The sequence below is a fragment of the Bombus terrestris genome, chromosome 3, assembly GCF_910591885.1.
Source record: "Bombus terrestris chromosome 3, iyBomTerr1.2, whole genome shotgun sequence".
NCBI lineage: Eukaryota > Metazoa > Arthropoda > Insecta > Hymenoptera > Apidae > Bombus > Bombus terrestris.
Window position 1 is genome coordinate 3954555 of NC_063271.1, and position 24568 is coordinate 3979122.

A 24568-nucleotide genomic window follows, 5' to 3' on the forward strand; every position below is an offset into this window, starting at 1 on the left:
GCTTTCAGCGGCAGCGTGCAAAATTCAAACGCGCTAACGAGGCTGAAAGACCTTCGATAATCGAAGAGAGAGAGAGAGAGAGAGAGAGAGAGAGAATATCGGGCCGTTCGCTAACTACTGCCGGTGCTTAAACCAGTTTAAACTTCCCCCGATGGACCTTTGAACGAGCTACGGAGGAGGTTCAGAAGGTTTGAATCGCGAGCACAGCTTCGCGACATCGCCAGCTACCCCATTCGCCGGCCTATTATCTTAACGAACGCCCTTTGTGTAGTCCACGAGCATTGTGTTCACTCGTTACCAAGCAGAAGAAAGCTCGAACCTCGTTCTATCTTTCTAGCGAAAATATCGTTCAAGGAGATATCCTTTTTCGGGTAAAGTAGAACCTCGTTTATTCGATAACCGAGCAGTTCCGATAGAGCAGCGGATAAAAAAAGTTTCGATGATACTTGTTTCATTGAAGTTTTACCGATATTTGTGCATATAACAGGTTATAATAAAATTTAGCGTTACGGTTTCTCAAAATATAGAAAAATTTCATTTTTGTTAGAGATCCTTGCACGGAAAACTCATCCTTCGTGTTCGTACAGATTCTCTGCAATGCAAGAACCAGGTGACAAAGTTAAAGATTTTAGCATCGACCGTGCGTAAAATATTAAATAAAATACTTTTCGGATATCGAATAAAATATTCAGAGATTCTATGAAAAAATACCGATTGATAGCTATGGTAAAACAGCTGCGGAACGTTCTAGCGTGGCTGGACAAGAATCGGATCCCTGTCGTTAAATATTTCTTAACGTTTTGCCAAAAGAAAATCAGACGATCGTTTCGAAGACTACAACCCTTGCATTCTCTTCATTTACAAATGGATATAACGCGTAATTCCTCTGATTAAGATCGAGAGATCCGATTTAACATGGAGTACAGTTGCTCTGAGGAAATTCTGTGGATCCTTGGCGTGGCCTCGTTCGGGGTTAAATTCGAGAGTAATTAAAGCGACGTTATTACGGGTAACGTCGGTTGATTCTTGTGAAGCGAGAAAAGCTACGGCAACGCTGAATAAACACGGGAAGATAATGTTTGAACAGCCGGCAAAATATTTGACGGAAAATGTTTCTACTGGGAAACATTGTTGTTGAAGGATAAAATATGTGAGCGTAGCTGCAGGGGCTGGTTTCGATGTCAAAGTAATTCGATGGTGTGGATCGAGTTGCCACGAGCTGCGAGATTAGAACGACTCAGTCAAAATTTCTCAATTGAATCTTCGTTATTTCAAAACGATGCAAATTCTATAATTGCCTTCTACGTATAACCATGACGATGTAATAAATTTTCAATGAAGAGGATCGTTTAATTCGTTCAAGAATATTATTTTGGGCTAAGAAATTCGACGTAATTTCATAACTTTAATTTAATTATCGGTGATTAAATTTTGTCTCCTAATATTAGCGAAGTTCTCAACTTCTGTTTAAAACGGAAATAATCCGAGAAACCGATAGAATCTCCGGTTAGCAAACATGCAAGCAATAAAACGAGGATATTCGCGAAGCCATTCGTCGTCTGACAGAAAGCTCCAACTACCCTCAATGATATCTGCTGTTTTCCCAGCTCGCGTTTTAGCGACGTAATTACGAGCCAGTTCCACGAGAACGTGTGTGCTTTTGAAGAGCAACCGTATCGCTGTTTTAGCTGGACGATAAACTTTCGAGGAATCCTGCGGCTCGTGCGATTCTCAAGTGACACGCGTCCACGCCAGCCTCTGCGTTAACATTCTCCTCTCTCTCCTTTCCTTTCCCTTCTTCTTTTTTTTTTTTCTTTTTTTCGAAGGCGTGGGTGGAAAAATACGCCCAGTTCTAATTTGAGATCTCCCTTAATCCTTCCGGTAATTAAAAGGCTAGACTAGCGAAAAAGGCGAATCATCGCCGGACTCTCGCTTTTTCAATGCGACGTTGAGCTCGCTACCCCTTCAACCCCTTCGCCATTTCGGTCTTTAACTTCTCGTTAGGCTCCGCGTCGAAGCTTTGCGAGAATCCTCCGAGCGAATGTAATGCGGCTGCTGCTGCTACTGCATTGGAATTTGACCCTCGTTCCACGGCGGACATTCGTGATTTCGTTAATGGAGGTTTTTAATTTGATGGGAAGCTTGAAATTACTGAGCTCGGTGGATTTAATCGAAGAGAGCACAGCCAGATTTTTTAACGAAGTTGTATCCGCGTGGAAGGGTGGTTTACGGAGTGTCGGTTTTTCTTAATCGTTTCGCAGATGAATTATTTGATAGGTAGAAATACAGTCGGATTATTTAACAGCTGCAAATATTTGTCTCTTATTTTTCTTAATAAAAATATCTGTATATAGAAATATAGAAAGTATTTAAAAATCTTATCTATGTATAATTCTACTATCAGTTCCTGAAAGAAGTAACATTTTGCTTCGTAATTTTGACTTCCTTTTTCTAAAAAGAAATTCACGTAATCGAGAAATTATTCGAGTTAGGTGCATAGGTGGCAGAACATGGGCGCGTTATCAAGAATTTCAAGTTTATTCACCTTGCTTTGTCGAATTAACAGGGTTCAAACGCGGATGGTCAGCGCTTTCTCCCTGTTTACGAACCGGCCCGCGTAAAACACGCTCGTAAATTTCAATTACCGTGGCTTATTACGCCAACAGAAATAAGAGCCAGCCCGGGCAGGTGTAACGCCATAATTGAACATTAAAACTTGTTAAGTTTAATTTGGCGCTAACTATATCGCCTCCGACATTTTCATTTTCACCCGCGATTTCGTCGTTCCTTTCGTTAACGCGTCAAATCTCGCGCGTCCTTTCAATCCTTTGCCATTAAAAAGTCAGAAAATCGTAAATTTATCACGAAAAGAAAAATACCCTTTAAATGTCATTTAAATCATAGAAATTTCAACAGGCGCTTATCGTATTTTTCTTCTGTCATTTCCGTGTATTAAAGATCATAAATTTTGTATCTTCTTTTACACGAAACGAATATTTCATTTCGATGCTCCCTACCTGCGAAACAACATATTCAAAATCATAAATCTTACATTTCTTGTACGAATAATTCGTTTCGAAATTCACCAGCTGCGAAAGTACTTGTGCGAACGTTCGTTGCATACTTATTCAACTATCTTAGAAATTAACAGTTTCGTTGCGTGGAACACAGTCGCGAAACGTTTGATCGGAATTTGCAAATTGCCAAAAAGGATATTATTTTTTGTTTCCTCTCTCGAAAACGCGAAACGAATCGCGGCAAATTGATCGCACGAGCACGCGTAGCGCGTGCAGGCGGTTACGCGAATATTCGGTAAAAAAAATTCAGGCAAATGTTTATCGTGCTTGGAACTTCGTGAATTTTGCGAACGTTGTCAATTTTTCTTTTTTATTTTTCATTGTCGGCGACGATTTATCAGACGGCGTTCGAACGGACTCGTTGGGAAAGTTCGTTCCTCTTTCTTTCTTTTTTCGCGATAGAAAAAGAGCAAAGTCGAATAGAGAAGGGGGAGGAAAAATGGTGATTAAATAGTCGTTGGAAGTTTTTCGTTACGCTAGGATTTCAGCTTGCTTTCTGACAGATAGATAAATTTAATGACGAATTTCTCAGTTCGAACGTAATCCCCTTTATTCACTGAGATCTATTTTCCATGGAGATTTGCTGAGCCACGGTTAAAAAACGGGATGACAGCCAACCAGATGTTCGTAACGATCTGATATTCGATCGAATCGTCGGAACAAAAAGAAGCTTCTGAAAATTTACTTCTTTCGCGCGGCTCCAGTAATATTAATAACGAAATTCTATAAGCCGTAAGTTAGACTTTTTTGTATAACACGTCAAGCAAATTCTGTTATGTTAATCTGTAACATTGATAACGAAAGAAGCAATTCTACGAGTGAATTTTAGAAACTACAAGCCAGCTGATTATCCAATCGAACGTAAAATTGGAAAAGCCGTTCACGCGTTGTGCAATCAAAGTCTGCGATTTACAATTTGTTGCTTATCGATTCAGCGATATTATCAGATAACGAGTTATTATTTATATGATGTGTTTTACGATTCGGGATTATCGACGCTGTTTTTCCATTTTCCTTGAATTAAGGCTGTTACACACTTAATTAACAATAAGGCACACGAATAACTGCGACAAATATTTCATCATTTATAACCGACGCAGTGCTAATACTGTATCGATACAAGAAAAAACAACATTAACAGCATGGTTTGTTGAATAAATCTATTCCTGCGCGTCGCTAAGTGCATAATAGCCTTTGTCGGGCAGAACCCGATCTATTTTTGCATATCCTGACTCGATATCGATTTATAAATTCTTTCGGTAGAATTATACGAGTAATCGTCGTACTTCCTCGTTAAAATCAACAAAAATATACAACCGTAGTCTTCCAGTTTGAAACAATAAATCATTAAGCTAAATCGGAGAATAAAAATTCGACGATAAAATTCCAACGCTTCTACTCCTAACGTTTCGTCAGGATCGTTCGCAAAAATAACGATAAGCTCAAGCACGACTCTTCAGCGGTGCCATTCGCGTGAACGATAATTTCACGTACGACCGAGTAAACGAAGAGAAGATTTATACCACGGAATCGACGCGATCTTGCCGCGTTGTTTGAAAAAAATTCGTGCGATTTCCGATTCGTGTGTTTCGAGGGGGGTGAGAGAGCGGGCAGTGCGAGGCGATATCTTTCGTCGCTCTTCAGACTTGTTACATTTTATCGTTCAACTTATATATTCGTTTCATCTGGTTTCCTTACCTTTCTGGACACTTCGGGGATCGTATATCGACTGGCCTCCTCAGTGTCCCTGTCGTTCGGCGATTATTGCCCATCAATCTCTCAAAATATATTTATCTCTGTCATTCTATTTGCCATTTCTCATTATTTCTCGTTTTCTTTCTCACTTTAATACGTATTCTCTTTGCTCGCTCTCTCAAAATTCTCCGTCTCTCGTCACTAGCCATCAGATTCTCTCATTTTCTTTTTCATTTTACAGTCCTATCCGATCTCTACTATTCGTTTGCCGCGCGCGCCTCGACAAGTCTGCCCCTCTGTGTCACGACTCTATATTGGAGAGAACAAAGAGACATCAGATACTTGTTTCTCTCGTTTCTTTGCGTTATTTCGATGCCACCAGCCAAGATATACGCGTATCCTCCACGGTATATATCCTTCGCTGGCTACCTTTCACCCTTTCTTTAACTTTTCATATCATATACAGATACATGTGTTCATATTTATTATTATACACGTGCGTTCATCTACACGTTCAAGCAAGTATTTTATTCCTCGCCTCATCTGTACCTTTTATATTATTCTATAATGTTACTTTATAATATTTCCATATATATATATATTATATCTTTTCTTAAATATCGGTCGACTCATCTTTCGTTCTTCTATTTAGCATTCATAGTTTTTGTTCTTTCCGACGACTTTCTTAGTGGAAATATTTGTATTACGGAATTGTCCGGAGCGCGTCCACCCCTTCAACATCGTCGCGTGTGCGTGACTCGCGCCAATCACGCGGACGCGTGCGCGATTCGGAGTTGGATGGATACGAATGAGTTTTTCGAGAAATTTCGACAAGATTAATCGACTGCGTCCGCGTTCGTGGCACGGCCCACGCCTCGGTTGTCTTTGCTTGCGCCTTCGAGAGGCGTCGCGACGCAGCCTGGCAATGGCGATTGGACGAACATGGCGATCTCTACAGACGAATGAGATGGTCGCAAGGGCACACGTGAATCTGACGCGACGATTGATGCGAAAGATTTGTCACGGAGATGATCGTTCCGTGGTCAGGAACATGTGCTACGAAAATTGGATCGGTTTAATTCGTTGGTAAATTTAACGCTAATCGAACCATCGAAATTGGCAAACTTTAACTGTGAGTTAAGAAAAATTCATCAGCAACTCTTTAGAATTTCTTGTTAATAAAAGCAATGAAATTGGCAACGAATCCTTGGAATGATCTCGGTAATTTCTCAGTTATATTCGATTGAAATTTACCAAAGAATCGATCGCGAATTCTTCGCAATATTTGCTAGCAGCTGAATTTTCCTAATCAATTTGCAGAAGTTAATTTATCTATAAATAAGTTGGCTCATAAAGCGAAGAAACACAGTGACGCAACGATTCTGGCCACATTACTGTGCCAACGTGTTCGAAGTATCGGAGCAACATCGCAGCTGCTCGATTAATCGCGTTATCCAATCAGATTAAGTCGCTATTGCCGAGTATCGACACTGTGCCAGACGTCACGTTCGCAAGAACGATTAACTAGGGACCATCGGGTCGATAACCAGATATTTAACTTGATCTTCCCTTTAATGAATTACTACGCGGATCCTTGGAAACGCCATTGCCACAATTTGCTACCTCGCGATTGATTCTAACGGAGCCATTGGTCTGTCGAACGTAAATATCTACATACTGTATTATTGATTCGCTTCGATAGAGATAAAGAGTTTTAAAAGAAAGATAATTTATAGATAAACAAGTCAACATTTTTCACCTACGATATTCTGGTTATTTTAAACAATAAATTTATTCGATATTATCGTTTGAAACGTGCGTTATTTGATATAAGAAGAATATTTTTAATGGACAGAGATAATGAAATATACTATAAATTTTTAGTGACATACAGTGACCTACGAAAGTATTTGACCACATTTTACAAAGAACTTTTATGAACGTATCGAGCGTATTATGCAAAACTCGTTGAACTTTCCTTAATATTGTAATATTTTATAAATATTCAACATAGGAACGCAGTGTGTAAATTGCTGTTATAAATAATATAGGTTCTACCTTAGCTTTTATGCACATCTTTGATTATGTTTATTTTAAACTTTACCAAGATAAACATCATAGTTATACGTTATTATAACGCTACAAAAATTTTTCAATGTTTCGTATAGAACATATATGTGTTAAAAAATGTCTTTAAATATTCAAATACTTTCGTGAGACAGTGTATATTTAGTCTGGTTCGGAAAATGGAGTGTCCAGGTCACTCCAGGAGTCAGGATCACGAATCTCTCGATGCTCTCGAACGATCACCGAGTGCCAGTCGATCGATGGTACTCGAGGTGTCGAGTGGTTGATCCGGATTGACCCTGGACGCTCTTCCTGATTCGCTGTTGTCCCGATCACGCAATTATCTCTCAATTAACTATACTAAAATATCCGCTTTGAACAAAGAAAATGACCGTGGCTCCGTGAAAATTCGACGAATTCGATCTTCGAATTTCATCCACCTGATAATTCTGTCTCGAATCGTCCTCGAAACACATTGTTTTCGAAGGCGCAAGCGTTTGGAACAGTTTCACGCTTAAAATTAGGTGCGTAGATTTCATGCTGGTAAATTATAGTATAGAAAGTCTGTACTATTCGTTTAGCAATGTTTGGCAGAAAATGTGAAAAATGTTTAAATTTAAATGTCAAACGTTTACGAGCACGAAAACTGCGCGCGTTTCTTAAAATCTAAGGATCAGTGTCAATTAGGCGACCAACGTTTTTAGAAATTCAATTAGAAGCAGCGTTCCACGTTGTAGTATTGTTAGCTACGAGATAGAGAGTAAAAAAAAAAGAAACAGAGAAAGAAAAAAATAAAGAGATCGACAGAAGCGATCGCTGGTCGCCTGTTGATTAATCGAACGGGAAGCGCGATCGAACTTACGCTCGATTGCGCTGCCCGCGTACACCTGCAAGAAAAGAATTATAACAACACGTGTAATATAAATGAATTAATGGCGAATGTATACATATATATATGTATGTATATATATATATAAGTATAAGAATGTTCATGCACACCTCAATCTTTCTGCCCTCAACCACGGTGCCGTGTAGCCTCTCACGTGCCCGGTCCGCGTCAGCACTATTTGCGAATGTTACAAAACCGAATCCCTGCATGCAAGGACAGACAAAACAACATGCATTAAACTCAACTTACAGACTGCCAGCGCTCGGCAAACGGCCGACTGGCAGGCCCGACATTTCGTGCTTCTTTTGTACAAAATATTCAATCTGTGTCGTTTGATAAACAGGTAATTAAGAGAAAAATATTGGTGAAGAAAAGAACGAGGAAAAATGAGGGGATGAATTAAAATAAAACAAAAAAAAAAAAAATAGAAAAAAAAATAGAAAACGAGCGTAAAAAGATTGAAAGAAAAAGGTGAGAGAAAAGGGCGACGCGCGACGTCGCCTTTTCAAGCGACCTGGAAGCTAACGAGTGCGAGTTCTTTGTGGGGGTGCTCTGTGTGCAATTTACGCGGGAAACCTTTCCACGCGTGTCTCGAACGAATTTGTATCGATTCGATTAACTTTTCATTCAAGAATTGCAAAACGAAGCGAACGCTACTATATGACGCTCGGTTCAACGTTCTTGAGCAGATGCTCGCGTTTCTTTGCTCTGTTTCTTTCCCTCGCGCACCCCATCTCACGCTTTCTCACTCGCCGTCACTCTGCACCGTCCTTTTACTCTCAAACCTATTCTTCCGTTTATTTCTCGGACGCACAATGGCCGTCTGCCGCTAATTAATTCTCGAGATGCTCTCTCGAGACGCGGCCCAGGGGCTCGAAACTTTCGCGGAATTTCTTTCGGCGCTAGAACATTTATTCCGACCGCGGAATAATATAATCTCGCGGAAACAATAAACTTGATGAAATTCATCGAATATTACGAGCAGACATTTTTTTATTATTTTACTTGAAATAATTTTATCGAAGTTAGGTCTCGCTCGACGACTTTACCTCGATCGATCAGAAAGATCATATACTTTCGAAAGTTTTTACATTTAAATTGAAGATCCGACAGTTTCAAGTTGAAAAGTGGTCGCGACGCGATATTTTGTATAATATGGAATTGATAAGATATTCTCAGCTCGATATGTATATATTCAAGTAGAACGTTCCAAGGGAAAATATGTAAGTGGGGGCGCGAAAGGATCGAGAGCACTCGTGTTTGATATAATAGACTAACTAAACTGCGTGAAAAGGATGGATAAAAAAGCACGATATTTCAGCCGAAATGTCGGTTTGCCAGAGAGTCTGCGAGCGCGTCATACTGCTTACGGAGACGCACCAAACAACGTGCAACAAATAAGTAAATATAAAATCATGGTAAGAAATCATGGTCATGGTCACATTAATCATCTCATTATCATATCATATCATATCATATCGTGTCATGTCATCATGGTCATCGTCATATCATTAAAGACTCTTGCTTGTACCGAGAGGTGCGTGTACGAGAAAAAAGAAAAAAAAAAAATTAAAAATATGAGAAGGAGGTTAGAACACGAGGAACGATTGGAAGGGAAACAGGATCTTAGGAATTTAATTAGGTGTGTTTCTGTGCTGTGTGTGCTCGTGTGTGGTGCCATTCGTCTGTGCGATCGCTTCGAATACGATAGTGATTGAAGAAGTTGTAAAATCGAAGCTTTTGGTGCCGTGAGTTGGGATATTTTGGATAATACTCGACGCAAATACGCTCACACCTTTTCTCAGCCTTCGAAAGAAACGTAATTCAAGGAAATACCTTAATGGAATCGTCAAAAATTTCCTTATTGCAAATATCACTTCGACAGCTATAATTCGAAAATGTATCTCGAAAGAAACGCCATAAATTTTGACATATGTTGCACATATTCCTTTCCCTTCCTACGACTATCAAGGAAATATAATTCGTGAATATATTACCTTAGAGTCGTCATAAATCTCAAGAGGATTAGGCAAATGCCTTCCATACCATAAATACGACTTCCAGAGCCTATTAAAAGCAAGTCAATCGAAAGTATATCTCCTAAGCGCCTAAATTCTTTCGTTCTGAATGTGACTTTCGTTTATCTAAACAACATTGACGAAAATGACTCTATCTTCGGAAAACGATTTTCTGAACGATATTTTCTAAAAAAACCACAGTTCGCATTGTTATGCCAAAAATGAAGCAAATATACTCTAAAATGTAAAGACCCACGTTACCACTGCAAAAATGAAACAAACCTATTCTAAAGAGTACAAATTCGCGTTATTGTACCAAAAAATCGAAACAACTCGGTTCTAAAGGCGTACAGGCTCCTACGCAATAAAATCAAACAGCTTCGATTTCGAAGCAAAAAGAAGAAAAAGAGAAGAAGAAGAAGAAGAAAAACGTCTTTCTCTGCCAAAGAAACTAATTTCGCGTAATCAGAAATGGGAAAAGACGAAGAGGGTCGGACGAATAATCAACTTGCTCTCATCTGGCTCCCCCTGTTACTGCCAGCAGCGGCTACGTATATCCAGACTATAGCCGTCGCTAAGAAATCGCATTAAAGCCAAATCAAATACGGCCTCTTACTCTCGAAGAACGAAAAAGGAGAGTGCAAAGTTATCGTGTTCCTGACGTAATACGCGGCCAAGGAACCGCTGTTTCCCTCTCCTCCAGCCCCTCTTCTCTCAAGGAACATCGTAACTCGTTTCGCCGGAGGACTATAATCGAATCGATGGTAGGAAATTGAATTGCCCCGTGGAGGATTCCCCTGGAATAATCGAGAGCCACGATTTCTCTGCGTTTCGTTAATTAATCGGAGGCGAGGGAACGGTTGCTGCGCTTGGTTAATCGAGGACGAGGAGGTAGGAGTTAATTTCAAGGGAAATTTCGAATTTCTGATTTTTCATGTGCAGATACTATTTTAGTGACCGTGGAATAGCCTGGCACGATGATCGGTAGATTGCATTTGACCTTTATGCATTTATGAGAATTTCGAACGCGTAACGATCCGAGGGATGTGAGTAATTTAGAAAAATGTATCTAATATCCGGAATATATAGGTAGTCTTTATATTAATACGTAAAAGCAATGTGTTCTAGCTAGGTTCTATCTTTATAATTACATTCACGGAGACGTTGATTTGCATAATAATCCGCAGCTGCTATAATTCAATGTTATAATTTCTAAAGCCTTTATGTTGGAAATCGTTAATCGGTAAATTTAGGTGAAAAATTTCCATGAAACTTCTATATCGCAGCGAAGAGAAGCTTATCGACCATCTGCATAGGAAAAATTTGTTACCGTTGCAAATTCTCACGACGAAGCCCACTCGACTGCAAGATTTACGTCTTAAGCTTTCGGAACTTCGCCGTTGCTCACGGAACTTCTTGACTTCCATTTTGAACTTCTGAATATTTTAATCTGCTTTCGAGCTTGCCCTTTTGCGCCGCTGAATTTTTTACCTTTCGACCTCTCTAAATCGAACTTCCTGATCGATATTTTTATTAAAAACTGAACTAACTTTTTCCTAAAGCGACGTAAAAGCAATTTTTTACTCAATAACATTGTTTATTCTTCGTTGTAATATCGGGGAACGTTCGAAGGATATACGACAACAGCGAGAAACAATCGACGAAATGTAAAATCGAATATATGGACTTTTGCGATAAATAATAAATCGTACTAGTTAATACGAATATTAATATTAAATGGTGTTTCGACGAGAATAATTAATCAGACGGCTATTATTCGCCCGGCGCAAGCTACTATTTCGAGTTCTTTTAATTTATTACGCGGAAATCGAATGGAAATTAATTCATAGTTTTAAATTATTCGGAGAAAGAGAAAGTACGTCAAACACGAAATTAGCAAAATTGCTTTCGATCCGGAAATTCATTAAAGCACGTGAATTCTTTATGAATCGCGTACACATATACAGCAATTGCATTCTAAAGGTACATCCGAATGCGAGTACCTTTACTCGTATACACTTCTGAAGAATAAATTTTCTCTGCAAACAATAACGTTAGAATTTCTACGCGAAACATCGCGAGATACAAATCGATTCGGCGATTATTCGATTCCCTTTACGTTTTCGAGCTGTAGCACTGACACTGCGCCGCCGGCTTATCGACATTATGCTGATTTCCCAAGTGAATCGCGTCGCGCGCGCGGTTTGTCGCAAGAAACCCGCTGAAAATCGCGCGACAAACGACGCTTTTCCACCTAGCTGAAATCTTTCACGATCGAACGATCGCTGCTTTTTCGTCGCCCGACTATGGTTTTCTTCTTTCGTTTTTACAATATCGTCGACTCTATCCAATTCTTCAACCTTTCCTACGTTACAACCTTACGAGTTCCATCTAAGACTCGTACAGTTATTTTCGATACTTTTTTGTCATAGAAATTCCAGTCGTCAAGAATTGTTCAAACGTTTGCAAATATTTTCCACCGATAATGAAGAATTCCGAATCGCGTCGATTTCTTCCATTCGTCGACCTGCGCTATATCACGATCTCACAAACCTCGTCTACCATTCTCGCAATTATTTCGAAAACTCCTTGGAAAAAGAATTCCAGAAGAATGAAACATTCGATCCTTTAAAATTCTTCGGCGTCCCGTGTATATTACGATCCTTGGAAAAATCATCCGTTAGTGCCAAAACTAATTTTCAAAATCGCTCAAGAAGGAAAAAAGAAGAAAAAAGATTAAGAGTGGTAAAGAGTAATTTCAAGCATTTTTCGCTTGCCGATTTTCTAGCAGGATAATGAAAAAGGAGGCGTTCCTTCTCAAGGCGAGGCACGGTTCTCGTGACGATGAGATCGCGATCTTGGCGAAAGCCTCCTTTAAAGCCTTATCGACTTTCGGAAAATTAAGGTTAGCGTGCAATACACGACCAGCCTAACTCCTCCTCTCTCAAGAAATTAATCCACACCAGACTCTTACCAATCTTTCGAACGCCTGCTGCGGAATAATCCTCGCGTCCATCCTGTTAAAACGGACTCGCGATCGCGCGATTTTTAACATTCGTGCTAACCCCAGTGACATATCTCTAACGATATTTCGAGGGATTAAGTAAGTTTAAATTCAGCTCAAATAGCATGAAATGTTCTGCATTCTAAATTTTCTTATTTTCATTTAATCTACCTTTGAGGATCTCGAAGAAGAATGAAGTTGGAGATTGATCGGATATAAGATTTCTCAAGCTTCCTGTATTATTATTATGTTAGTGCACGTAAAATGTTATTTCTAAACTAGTAAATAAGTTAATAACGAAAATCATTCATCGTCGTTCTTACTATAAATTCTCTTAACATCGAACATATGTTATTCCTAAAGGAACTTCCTTTGCTTTAACGTGGCTGATAATCTACAATCGATAAATTCAGATTTCGAAAAATGAATATCTCGTATGCATCAAGCTATCATTACATACCATAATAAAAAAAAAACACGTTATAGTTTTATTATCATAATTACAGTTCCCTCGAAATTAGCTGACGTGTTTTATATTAATTCCTTGTAGTTTTTAAAACTGAAGAAATTTTCAACAGCGCGGTCACCAATTTAACAAACTCGATAAATCAGCACGACTTTATTTCACTGGGTTTATCCGGAAAATTACGAGCAACGTAGAGAATTACTACGAAGTTTATAAAAGTCTCGAATAAGCGTCGAAAAACTGGGAAGTTGATGGCGCAGCGGCTTAAAAGCAAGGCCAGAAATCATTTGTTTAATCTCCGGTGCAATTTATCAGTCCTCTAGATTAGTCCTACACCCGTTGAAAAAATATAATTACCTCCATTAATTTATCGCGATCGCTGCAAACGTTTCGCGTCCGCCATTTCTCTGTGGATCTTCCGACGTTGAACGGATCTCGCGACAGGAAACGAGTATTAGAAAAACAAGCAGCCAGAGCTCGATAAGCGGTTGGCTGAGCTCTGTCACGAACGAAATCGTGCCACCTTATCGAGCGATTTATCTTCCTGCTAGCAATTGAATATCGAGCTTCCCTCTGACACGAACCGGAACTGTTTCCAGCTTACGTCCGCGTAAATACTATGCATCAAAATTCTCGAGACGAAAGGAGAACACGATGCAGAAGGATACTGAAGTAAACGTCGAGTTTGTTCGAGAGCAGTCAGACAAGTATTTTCGCAAGGACTGCGTTATCACGATTCTTAAACGAGCGAAGAGATCTCGGTCTTCGAGGCTCTCAACAGGGCTGTTGATGCGAGAATTATGATATTCTCGCGCCTTGGGTCGTTGGAAGCCAATTAACGCTCGCGAAACGTTTTGTGAAAATTATGAGAGCGCGCCACGTTGTTGAGTTGAAATCGAGCTTAAGATAATTCGAGTAGGGAATGACATCTTTCGAAGCAATTTGGAGTATTCTTTTAACCGTTACATTCTATTCCTCTCGATCGGTATGAATTTAATAAATCTCCCAGAATACTGTTCGAATAAATGAACTAATTATTCTCTGTAATGAATATTAGATTTCTAAAATTTCGAGATCTCTGGAACGGAATAAACTCTCTAGGATATTAATTAAGCCAAAGGAAATATAGGTGAACGTGCTATTCCTCTAACTGATCTCAAAATTGTCTAATTTCGGGGTTTCTCAAATTGAATGAATCCTCTAGAATATTCGTTAACCGAAAGAAAATATACACGAGCGGAGTCCTATTTTCTCTAACGAATATTATAACAGGATTTTCTAATTCCGGAATCTCACAGATTACATGGATCTACTCTAACCTGAATCGAGATTTCTCAAATTGAAGAGATCCTTTAGAATATTCACTATTTGAAAGGAAATATATGTGAGCTATGTCTTACATTCCTTAACGAATATTATAATAAGATTTCTCAATTCTGACACCTCTGAGATTTTATAGATCCACTCTGACCTGCATCGAGATTTCTCAAAACGAATAGATCCTTTAGAATATTCACTATTTGAAAGGAAATATGTGTGAGCTATGTCTTACATTCCTTAACGAATATTATAATAAGATTTTTCAATTCTGACACCTCTGAGATTTTATAGATCTATCCAGACCTGCATAGAGATTTATCAAATTGAAGAAATCCTTTAGAATATTCAGCACTTTAAAGGAAATATATATGAACTATGTTCTGTATTCCCTAACGAATATTATAATAAGATTTTTCAATTCTGACATCTCTGAGATTTTATAGATCCACTTTGACCTGTATCGAGATTTATTAAATTAAAGAAATCCTTTAGAATATTCATTATTTGGAAGGAAATATATATGAACTATATTCTGTATTCCCTAACGAATATTATAATAAGATTTTGCAATTCTGACACCTCTGAGATTTTATAGATCTATCCAGACCTGCATCGAGATTTATCAAATTGAAGAAATCCTTTAGAATATTCAGCACTTTAAAGGAAATATATATGAACTATGTTCTGTATTCCCTAACGAATATTATAATAAGATTTTTCAATTCTGACACCTCTGAGATTTTATAGATCCACTTTGACCTGTATCGAGATTTATTAAATTAAAGAAATCCTTTAGAATATTCATTATTTGGAAGGAAATATATATGAACTATATTCTGTATTCCCTAACGAATATTATAATAAGATTTTGCAATTCTGACACCTCTGAGATTTTATAGATCTATCCAGACCTGCATCGAGATTTATCAAATTGAAGAAATCCTTTAGAATATTCACTATTTGAAAGGAAATATATATAATTTCTAACGAATATAATAATAGAATTTCCTAATTCTGAATTTTCAGAGATTACACTTGTAAATCAAGACGAAACTTCAAACTCAGACCATATTCTCCTATTGATAATATTCGAAGGTAGAAGAGACAGCTATACTTATTCGATAATTTAAAACGGAACTGTAGTCTAGGATCGACTAGAATCGATTCAGTGCGCGTAAATAAGACGTAGCCGGTAATAGATGCGATCTTGAGATGACTAATTGGCCTAGAGCGTGATTAATTGCGGTACCTGTCGCGCGAAGTAACTATCGAGAGTTCAGATCGCTAATCCTGCGATTCCTTCAGCCATCAAACATCCTGAATCACATTCAAACTCCAATTGAACGTTTGTAAAACGATCTATGAGGATCGGTGATCTTGAAACGATTAGTTAACAGCCGGGTGCGAGGCACGGAGTAATTAACGTTAATTTCCAAGTGTGAGCGTGTGCTATGGGCGATAAGAAGACTACCAAGATAAGAATATTAATCATGCGACGAGTAAAACACGGGGTTGAGCAGCGTCTTACATAGAAAAACGAAAGTAGACCAGTTTGATTAATTTCCAAGAAACTTTGTAACGATGATGATGATCTTCTCAATGAACGATAATCTGGCGAAGTTTTTAATGTATCCACGTGTATATCTAACGAAGTTTTTGCAACCCAACTTTTATAGCACACAGATTGCTGCTCTGAAAGTTCCACGAATTTCTTAAATTTCTACCAACGATAAAAAGACCGAATACCTTTCGTAATATTTCCTTTAACGTTATGACAACCAGTTAACTATACTTTTATTCCAGAAAATTAATAAAATATCGTGTTTGTTATATTTCTGGAAAAATTCAATAATTTTGAACATTTGAAGAGCACAATATAAAGTCTAAACAGATTAATAGATGCGTACGAGCCAAGAGTTTAAAATCATTACGTGTTCCATCGAATGCAACAACTTAAGAGAGAGAGAGAGAGATTAATTAAAAATTCTGTTATCTTAAAAGTCTTTATACGTAGAAATCTATGGACATAAGTCGATTATCGATATCTGTAGCATCAATACCAAATTAATAACTAAATTAGCACACGACTCGACACAAGTACGATCGAAGAAATATTTCCAATCTTTTGACCAGTGATATACATCGTATACAATGTACATAATTAACGCGCACGCATTATCGATCGTTCGAATGGTCATCATAGCATTAATATCTATCTAAAAATTACAAAATACAATTCGAAGAACAGGAACGGATGATCACCAGTGAGCCCTAGCATCGCGTAACAAGAAAGAAATGGCAAAATGTGCAATTCGTCTGTGTACGAGTCACGTGAACCGATGAACATGATAATTAAGCAGATAATTGGTGTGTGCACGGCGACGATGTGTTGGTGTGGCTAAACGTGCGTGTAGAAAGTGTTAAAGGATTGTAATTAGAGTGGTCGTCGGAGGGTCGAACGGGGTCGGGGGATGACGAGAAATGAAGGAGGACGAAGATAGAGGAAATTCGAAGAATACTTGAAGTTGAACCGAAGCTGGCAAACAGCGATATAAAAGCGCACAAAACAATACGAGATTCAAGATTATATATATATGTATATTATATGTATATACATATAAGTAAAGATAGAAATAGAGAGAGAGAGAGAGAGAGAGAGAGAGAGAGAGAGAAGGTGAGTTTTAAGAGACAAGGAGTATGTTCGTAGGTTTGTGACTTTTCTTTCTAGTATGGTGTATATGAGTTTTGTGTGTGTTTTTGCGATGAAAGTGGCACGAGAGATCTTTTTCTTCGTCTGTCTACGCGTTCGGTAGTTTGCACCCTACGTTTCTCCCCCTCGTTTAAATTTTCTCACTCACTTACTCGCTTTTTCTGTCTCTTTTGTTTTATCGAAGGAAAATAATTGGGATTGTTGATTTACAGAAGAGGTTCGAGGAATTCCAAGGCTCGGTTATTTTCAATTGGTTAGCGGAGATGGCTTTCTGAAATGGAAGTCTCCTTCTTACACGTTGACTGTCATGACGTTACTAAGTAAAATAAATAGAAAAGAAGTAACGACACAATTAATTAGATAATACCATCGAATAAAAACTGTGTTATTTAATAATTGATAGTTTTCATTATATACACGTAATACGTTATGAAGAGTAAATGTCACGGTTTTCCGCATTGAGAAACTTCGATTTATGATTTTCAATGCAACCGCTAATCTTTACGAACGTAACTGAAGGAATGGAATTTACATGAAAATTTGCTTTTTCCTGTATTCGTTACATTTTACCATATTCTGTGTAATGTATTCCGTAGATTTTCGGATATTCCAATTTCCCACAAATGACAATCAACGAACTAAAGATATTTGATGAGAACGTGTATGTTCCAACAATGATCGAAACAAGGTAAATTATTTTGAACATAAGTCTTCTCAATCATTCCACTACTTCCTGCTTTTATAATTAATAAAACGTAAAGACCATATACTAGGAAATCACCAAATACATAAGTCTTTAAATAATTATTTTTGCACGATCAGATCTCGCATTCAAACTCGCACGTACGAAAGGGAAAGGAGTATCTCTGGAAAGTGAATGGAAATAGGTCGTCGAAGGCGGAGAGAGTAAAAAAGAGAGTGAAAAAGGCAGAGAATAAAATTGCAACGAGAAGAGCCAAACGACACGTGAGACTGGAACACCGAACAAAACGGTTGGTGAGATCGAAAGCAGCATTTCTCTATCCTAAGACACATACGTGAGTAATAAAAGAGGTAGAAGCATGGGCCGTTTCATTAATACCTTCGACTTCGCCTAGACAAAAGCGTGCGACTACTATTTACATATATAATAATGATATAACAATCAGATAGAGGTACGTACGTACATGTACAGGTGTTATATATAAATGTGTGAACAGAGTGTGTATGTGTGTATGTGTATGTGTGTTTTCTATATGTTCTGTGCTCGTGTGTTAATATACATATACGTATATAATATTCATTATATAATAGAGAGAGAGAGAGAGAGAGAGAGAGAGAGAGAGATACTTAAGAAACTTCGGAAGATGCAATGGTAATATAGATATGTACGGTATCATGCTGTTTGCGTTGGATTGTGACATGCAAAATGCCTGCGTCTAAATGTTAGAATACGATTCTTCTGCATGAAATATTCTTTCGATCGTATCGGGCATTGACAAGTGAAAAAGCTCAGAAACATTTTTCGATCATTGGCAAACAATTAATTCGTAGGTTTCTGTTAAACAAACTTTTCTAAATATAGCTAAACGATACTGATAACATTCTATTTATAAAAATTCCGAACAATATCGTACAATTGTAACAACTTAAAAAAGAAAATAAGAAAAATTATATCTTTCCCGTTAACGAAGAAGAAATTCGACAATTAATGAATTCACGGGAATCAGCCATTTTTCTTATCGCAATCCAACACTTGCAGGTGGATTAGTAAAACGTCGCGGCAGTGTTTGTGAACCACAATACGGCGTGTAGCGAGACTAATTAACAAAAGGTGATGTCTCTCTCGAGAAAAAGTTCGAACGCAGGTCTCAGTTTGGAAAGATCGATTCCGATCTCGACAGGCAAGTCGTTATCAATCGTTTTTGGTTAGTTCTCACTACTATCGTCTCCTGCTTTTGCCTCGTCTCTAATATCTAAATTGTGTGTGTGTGTGTGTGTGTGTGTGTGTGTGTGTGTGTGTGTGTCTGTATATATATGTGTGGGTGGGTGTGTCTGTCTCTTTTGTGCGTAATATGTTTTCTCTGCGTATAAAAGTGTACGTGTGTGTATACGTGTACCGGCCTTGAAACGCCTTGGGAAACTCATCAGAGAAAGAGAAAGAGAAGGATAAGAATGGAGGTTGGTTAGATGTAGCTTCGGAAAAAATGAGGTGTGACAAAGTTTCATCAAATCAAATGGGCAGCATCTCCCGAGGGTCTCCTCCGCGACCGGAAGTGGCGGCAGCCGGCTCACCGGGTGCACCGTGTGTCCGCTGCTGCGTCCATTTTGAAACGATCTAATTTTTTTTCTTTTCTTTTACCATTAATTTCTCGAGCTCGCTTTTAAAACAATTGCTATTATTATTATTATTATTGTTATTGATCTCTGCTATTGCTATTATTATTTCCTTTTTTAGCCCTGCTGTTCTCCTCTGATTTATACGACATGAAACGAGTGTTATATTTCAATAGATTCTTAAAAACATTGTTAGCAGAATATCTTTTAGATAGTTTATAAATAATCGGTATTGCTGTTCACTATGATCTTATGCCGCCTTTTATGCACTCCCTTCTTCTATGAATAAATTATTCTAAAAATAAGAGTATACCCGTGGAGAGGCAAATGTGAAGAAGCGAGGTGAACATCAGGGTTAAACAATTCCTTTTGCATGTTTTTTTTTTTTTTTTGAGCTCATTAAGAATTTATATTCTTCACCGACGCAAGAGAAGATCGTGAAGGATACTACATGAAGCTTTTTAGCTGCCGTTTGCTTTCCTTTTTCTTTTTTTTTGCATATTACAATTACCATAAGAAGTATTTGCACACCATTCTGTTTACCATAACACGTACATAATAATTAATTAATCCAGATTATATTGAATCTCTTCTTATCGTTTAGTAACTTTCGTACTATAAAAATGAAACGTAGAAACTGATAAAAAAGAAAAAAAAAAGAGGAAGAAGCTTCGTTAAAAAAAAATGCAAGTGTGTGCAAGTACTTTTTGTAGCCACTGTAGCTTCGATTGAACTGTACAAAACGACGAGAAGATCGTCGAAAGGATTACAAAGAGAATCATGGAGGCGATTCGCCATTTGTTTAAGAAAAAGGTGTCGCGTGTTTCTAAGGAGAAGGAGGAAGGAGATGATGGTTTTTGGTATTTTAGTTACTTTAGATACCACAGTTCGTCAAAAGCAGCTGCGAACACAGTTACGCAAGGTGCACCGAGCTGCCTTATAACCAATGGGAGCTAAATAATGATAAAATGCGGAATGCTAGCTAGTAAAAATGCAATAGCTCGTCTAACAACTACGAGAACTAACACCATTGGTTATATTATGGTATGTATGTACGTGTCACTGGCACATACTCAGCGCGAGACAAGTGCGCCAACCGACTACCTTCGAACTTCAAACTATCACTACCTTTTATATAATTATACAAAATTATCTAATTTTTATCCAATTACATCGCTTTTTACTAAAATTGTCTTTATTTGTATTTTTATTTCACGTACACCTCCTTCTATCTCCCTCCCTCCCTTTTTCAGTAACTTTTACGAGAAACAATCTTATTATCGAAAAAATGAAAAGAAAAATGGTAAGTCGATTAGCGCTCTCCTCCGCGCCGGTCTCAAAGTATCTCTTCTCCAAAATGCTGCACTTCATTAGGGATGCCACATTCCATTTACATTGACGAAGCTTTCGAGAAAAGGTCTCTCTCACAGACTCGCGCGATCATCACACACTCTCTCGTTCGCCTTAGCCTAATCCTTATTTCATGATATCCTTAGTCGAACGTCAACACCTCACTCGTGTCTCCGTTAAAATAATCGTCGTTAATCGATCGACGATTATTTCACAAAGAGATCGAGTCGATGTCGAACGATTTTACTAGGTTAACACGAAGAATACGAATAACTTAAATCCGTGACGGGATCGTTTAGTATCCTAAGGAGGAATTTCATAGAATACACGAATTAAATTTGTCCAATCTTTTCTCTAGAAATTAATAATCACGATATATAGTCTCGTTTCTACTTTACACAATTATCGAATTACTTCTACTTATTTCTGCTTCCTTTTTTCCTTGCTTTTTTCCCTCCTATTTTTCTTGCCAATTGCGTGTAGATTTCACATCGAGGATCCCGTCACGTCCTCGCGATCACTTAAATGCTAAAAAGCGATGGCAACGCGTTCACCGTTGTCGCGCATATTTCTTAGAGAATGTCGCGGCGGCATTTCAATTTGCAATGCAAAAAGTGCGTCGCCTGGTGCCATTGTCGAGTCGTTGGATCTCTGACGCGTAATGAATGCCGACTTGTACTTCCAGTTATACGCATCGACGGAGGTCGCTTTTCTGCAATTTATCTCGGCTTTCCTATCGAACGATTTCCCGTTACTTCCGCTCGGCCAAGGGCTCTTACACAACTCTGTACTGTCCCGATTCCTAGAATTCGGTTCTTAGCGTTTCAATTTCTCGAATGTTTTCTCTTACGGTAGCTCACGTTCTTCGAATTCACAATTTACTCGACTTCTACCAGGAATTAAAAATGTTCTACGCACGTATAACAGCGTAATGGATATTTTCCGATCTTAAGATTAGGAAGCAACCCGTGAGTACCATCATCCGATGGTAGCAGACTGGAAACGATAGAATTTGACTAAGCGTTAACCTGAAGGACGAAGACCTCGAACCTCGATAAAACTGTTGCAAGTCCAACCACATTATGATCACCATATACGCCTTAACATCGCAGATCGATCCTAACTAATACCACATCCAACGATTGATTAGAATTTGGTAAAAATGAAAAAATGTTCAAGTAGTTGAACTAATTCTACGTTTACGGATAAACAATTATCAGGCGCGGTGAATGAGTATACTTCGAGATAGCCTAAATACTAACGAAACATTAAGAAATCCTCGATTAATCATAAAAATTTGAAATTAGAAAACACCAAAGTTTCGAATGGAAAAATGATTAAAGGCGACAAAACCGCAATTGCTTCAATTTTTCAGGGGACCTGGTTGGTTGGTTGAATTGGAGCGTGGCCTTTTATCGAGGCTCGGTTTATCCAGAATTCCGTGAAACTTGGCGCGACCAATCGGATCCGATCACGCGTCGCCAAGCGGCGAAAGAAAGAGGATGAAAAAAAAACCGTTTCGCGGATGCAGGATGATCGGTTGCTGGATAACTATCGTCAACGAGTTTAATTAATCCCCTTTCAGCATGCTGTAACTGGAACAGCTATATTCCGCTTTGGGATTGGCTGTTGCAACGACGGATGTGACTCGAGCTACACTTCCTCTCAGCATTCTACGCCACGATCGAAATAGACCTCCCTGTCGTGACCTAATAGCCAAGCATTAGCGATTGTCGTCGTCTTTCATTCGATTAGCGACTTCGATTGATTGCCTGCTCTCTGATAAAGTGACTATTAGGTTAATGAGTCTTTTATAATTGAAGGTCGGTGTCGGAACGTTTGGAAGAATCTCAATACGTCGATATAGTTTGTAATTAGGCAAAGTGGAATTTATTGTACGACATACTAAGACTGCGAGTGCTCTGTATTCGTACTTTGTATCGGTGCTTTGTGCGTGACGTTGACGTTAGAAATAGCGTCTTTTAAAAATCTGTTTGAACGTTTCGCACTGATCGAGGAACCGAAAGAAGTAAATTTCTAATTCAACGAGTTTACAAAAATCTGGAAGTTTCTATATCTCAATTCAAATGGAAGCTTACCCCATTTACCGACGATAATCATTCGTCGCACTAACTCTGGAATCTTAATTTTTCAAGCAAAAACAAACAAGTCATTCCGTGAAAAGAAGTCGGACGAAGTTTTAGCACAACTCGACGGAATGATTCTTAATACAATTTACGGCACATTTGGCCGTTTCATTAAAGCCACGGATAAAATAATTACCCAAACGCGAAAACTTTGAAGCACATTTCGATTTACTCGTCGAGCAACAATGAATTCCGCTCTTAGCGATTCGGCGAGAATAGTTTTGAATATGCAATATGCAAGCTTGGAAATTTCCATCGCGTCAAGTTTCTGGACCAGGGTCCTCGAGAATTCGTCTTCGAGCGGTGGAAAGTCCGTGAGAGGGCAAGCAAGGATGGTCGTGCCGTGTCTTGGAAAATCATTATTCGCGTTTTCGTTGCTGGAAATAATGGATTTCTGATCTAATTACGACGGCCAAGACTCACTGCCGAAGAAGCATCCTTTTCTTTCTGGGAACTATTCGCCTTTTGTTATTTCTCCGCGTGAAACTTTCCACGCGATTTCATAATCTCGATGAACTTCGCCAAGTTTGATGGTGCGAGGAACAACGGGATCGTCCAACCAACTCCAATTAACCTCTTGGGAACGATGCACCGTTGCATTCCAATTTATATCGCGTTCGATACTTCTTCTTAAGATTCTCTGAGTAGAGAGAGAATCTAAATATATCGATAGTAGCAGCTGGATGTTACGAATATTTCGATTAATACTGAAAATAAATGGGATTGCTAATAGAGAGGTGAATTCTTAATTGATGAATTATATGCAAATTATTATCAACGTACCTGAATTCGAATTAATCGCGATGCTTGAAAGTAAAAGGCGGAATTGATGTTTTTCTATGAAAATGAAATCGTATCGTTCGAAGTAATCGTAAGGAGAAAGAACAAGAGCAGCGAGTCTTCGAAGAACAACGAGATCAAAAATCAGAGTACCACGATTGTAAAAAGATTTTTCCTTGTTATTTGATATTTCATTATATCGACGAATTCGATTATTTTACATTTCGCCTATTTTGCATTTTGAAGGATTCGCAAATACCAAGATCCTCCAATTGAGAAATAAAAATGTCTATATCGTCCAACGATATCTATTAGATTGTCCTGAAAGTGTCTCTCTTTCGCAAATGTGTCTTTTATAACAGTGCACCTTAAAAACTAATATCAAACAAAAAACATTGTGCGTCTATTATTTCCTCATAAAAGGAAGGAAACTTTTCGGACAATATAATTCGAAGATCATTACGGTAGTAAGATCCTAAACGACAATCTCAGAATATTATCGTAAAGTCTGAAAATGTACAAAAATATACGATGCAGGAAATTAAAGCACTTGCATCGAGAATTCCTATGAAAAGATTCCAAACGACAATCTCAGAATATTATCGTAAAGTCTGAAAATATACAAAAATATACGATGCAAGAAAATAAAGCGCTTGCATCGAGAATTCCTATGAAAAATTAACCGCATTCGAATGGATCATCGTGATCGTCCCTGATGCTTGTGGCACT

At 38.3% G+C, this 24568-nt stretch overlaps 1 protein-coding gene across 10 annotated transcripts in view; it reads right to left on the minus strand.

Moving 5' to 3' along the window:
* LOC100644512 overlaps positions 1 to 24568 on the minus strand; it is a 350489-nt gene that overhangs the window by 73201 nt on the left and 252720 nt on the right. For 6 of the 10 annotated variants that reach the window (XM_048404377.1, XM_048404374.1, XM_048404373.1 and 3 more), the window contains exon 18: positions 7839 to 7931. The exons of 2 other annotated variants lie outside the window; for them this stretch is intronic. In XM_048404377.1, the coding sequence (XP_048260334.1) occupies positions 7839 to 7931 (93 nt within the window). Of the gene's footprint in view, positions 1 to 4775; positions 5082 to 7838; positions 7932 to 24568 lie in introns of all 10 variants that reach the window. 2 more of the 10 variants (XR_007223423.1, XR_007223424.1) reach the window with 2 other exon arrangements.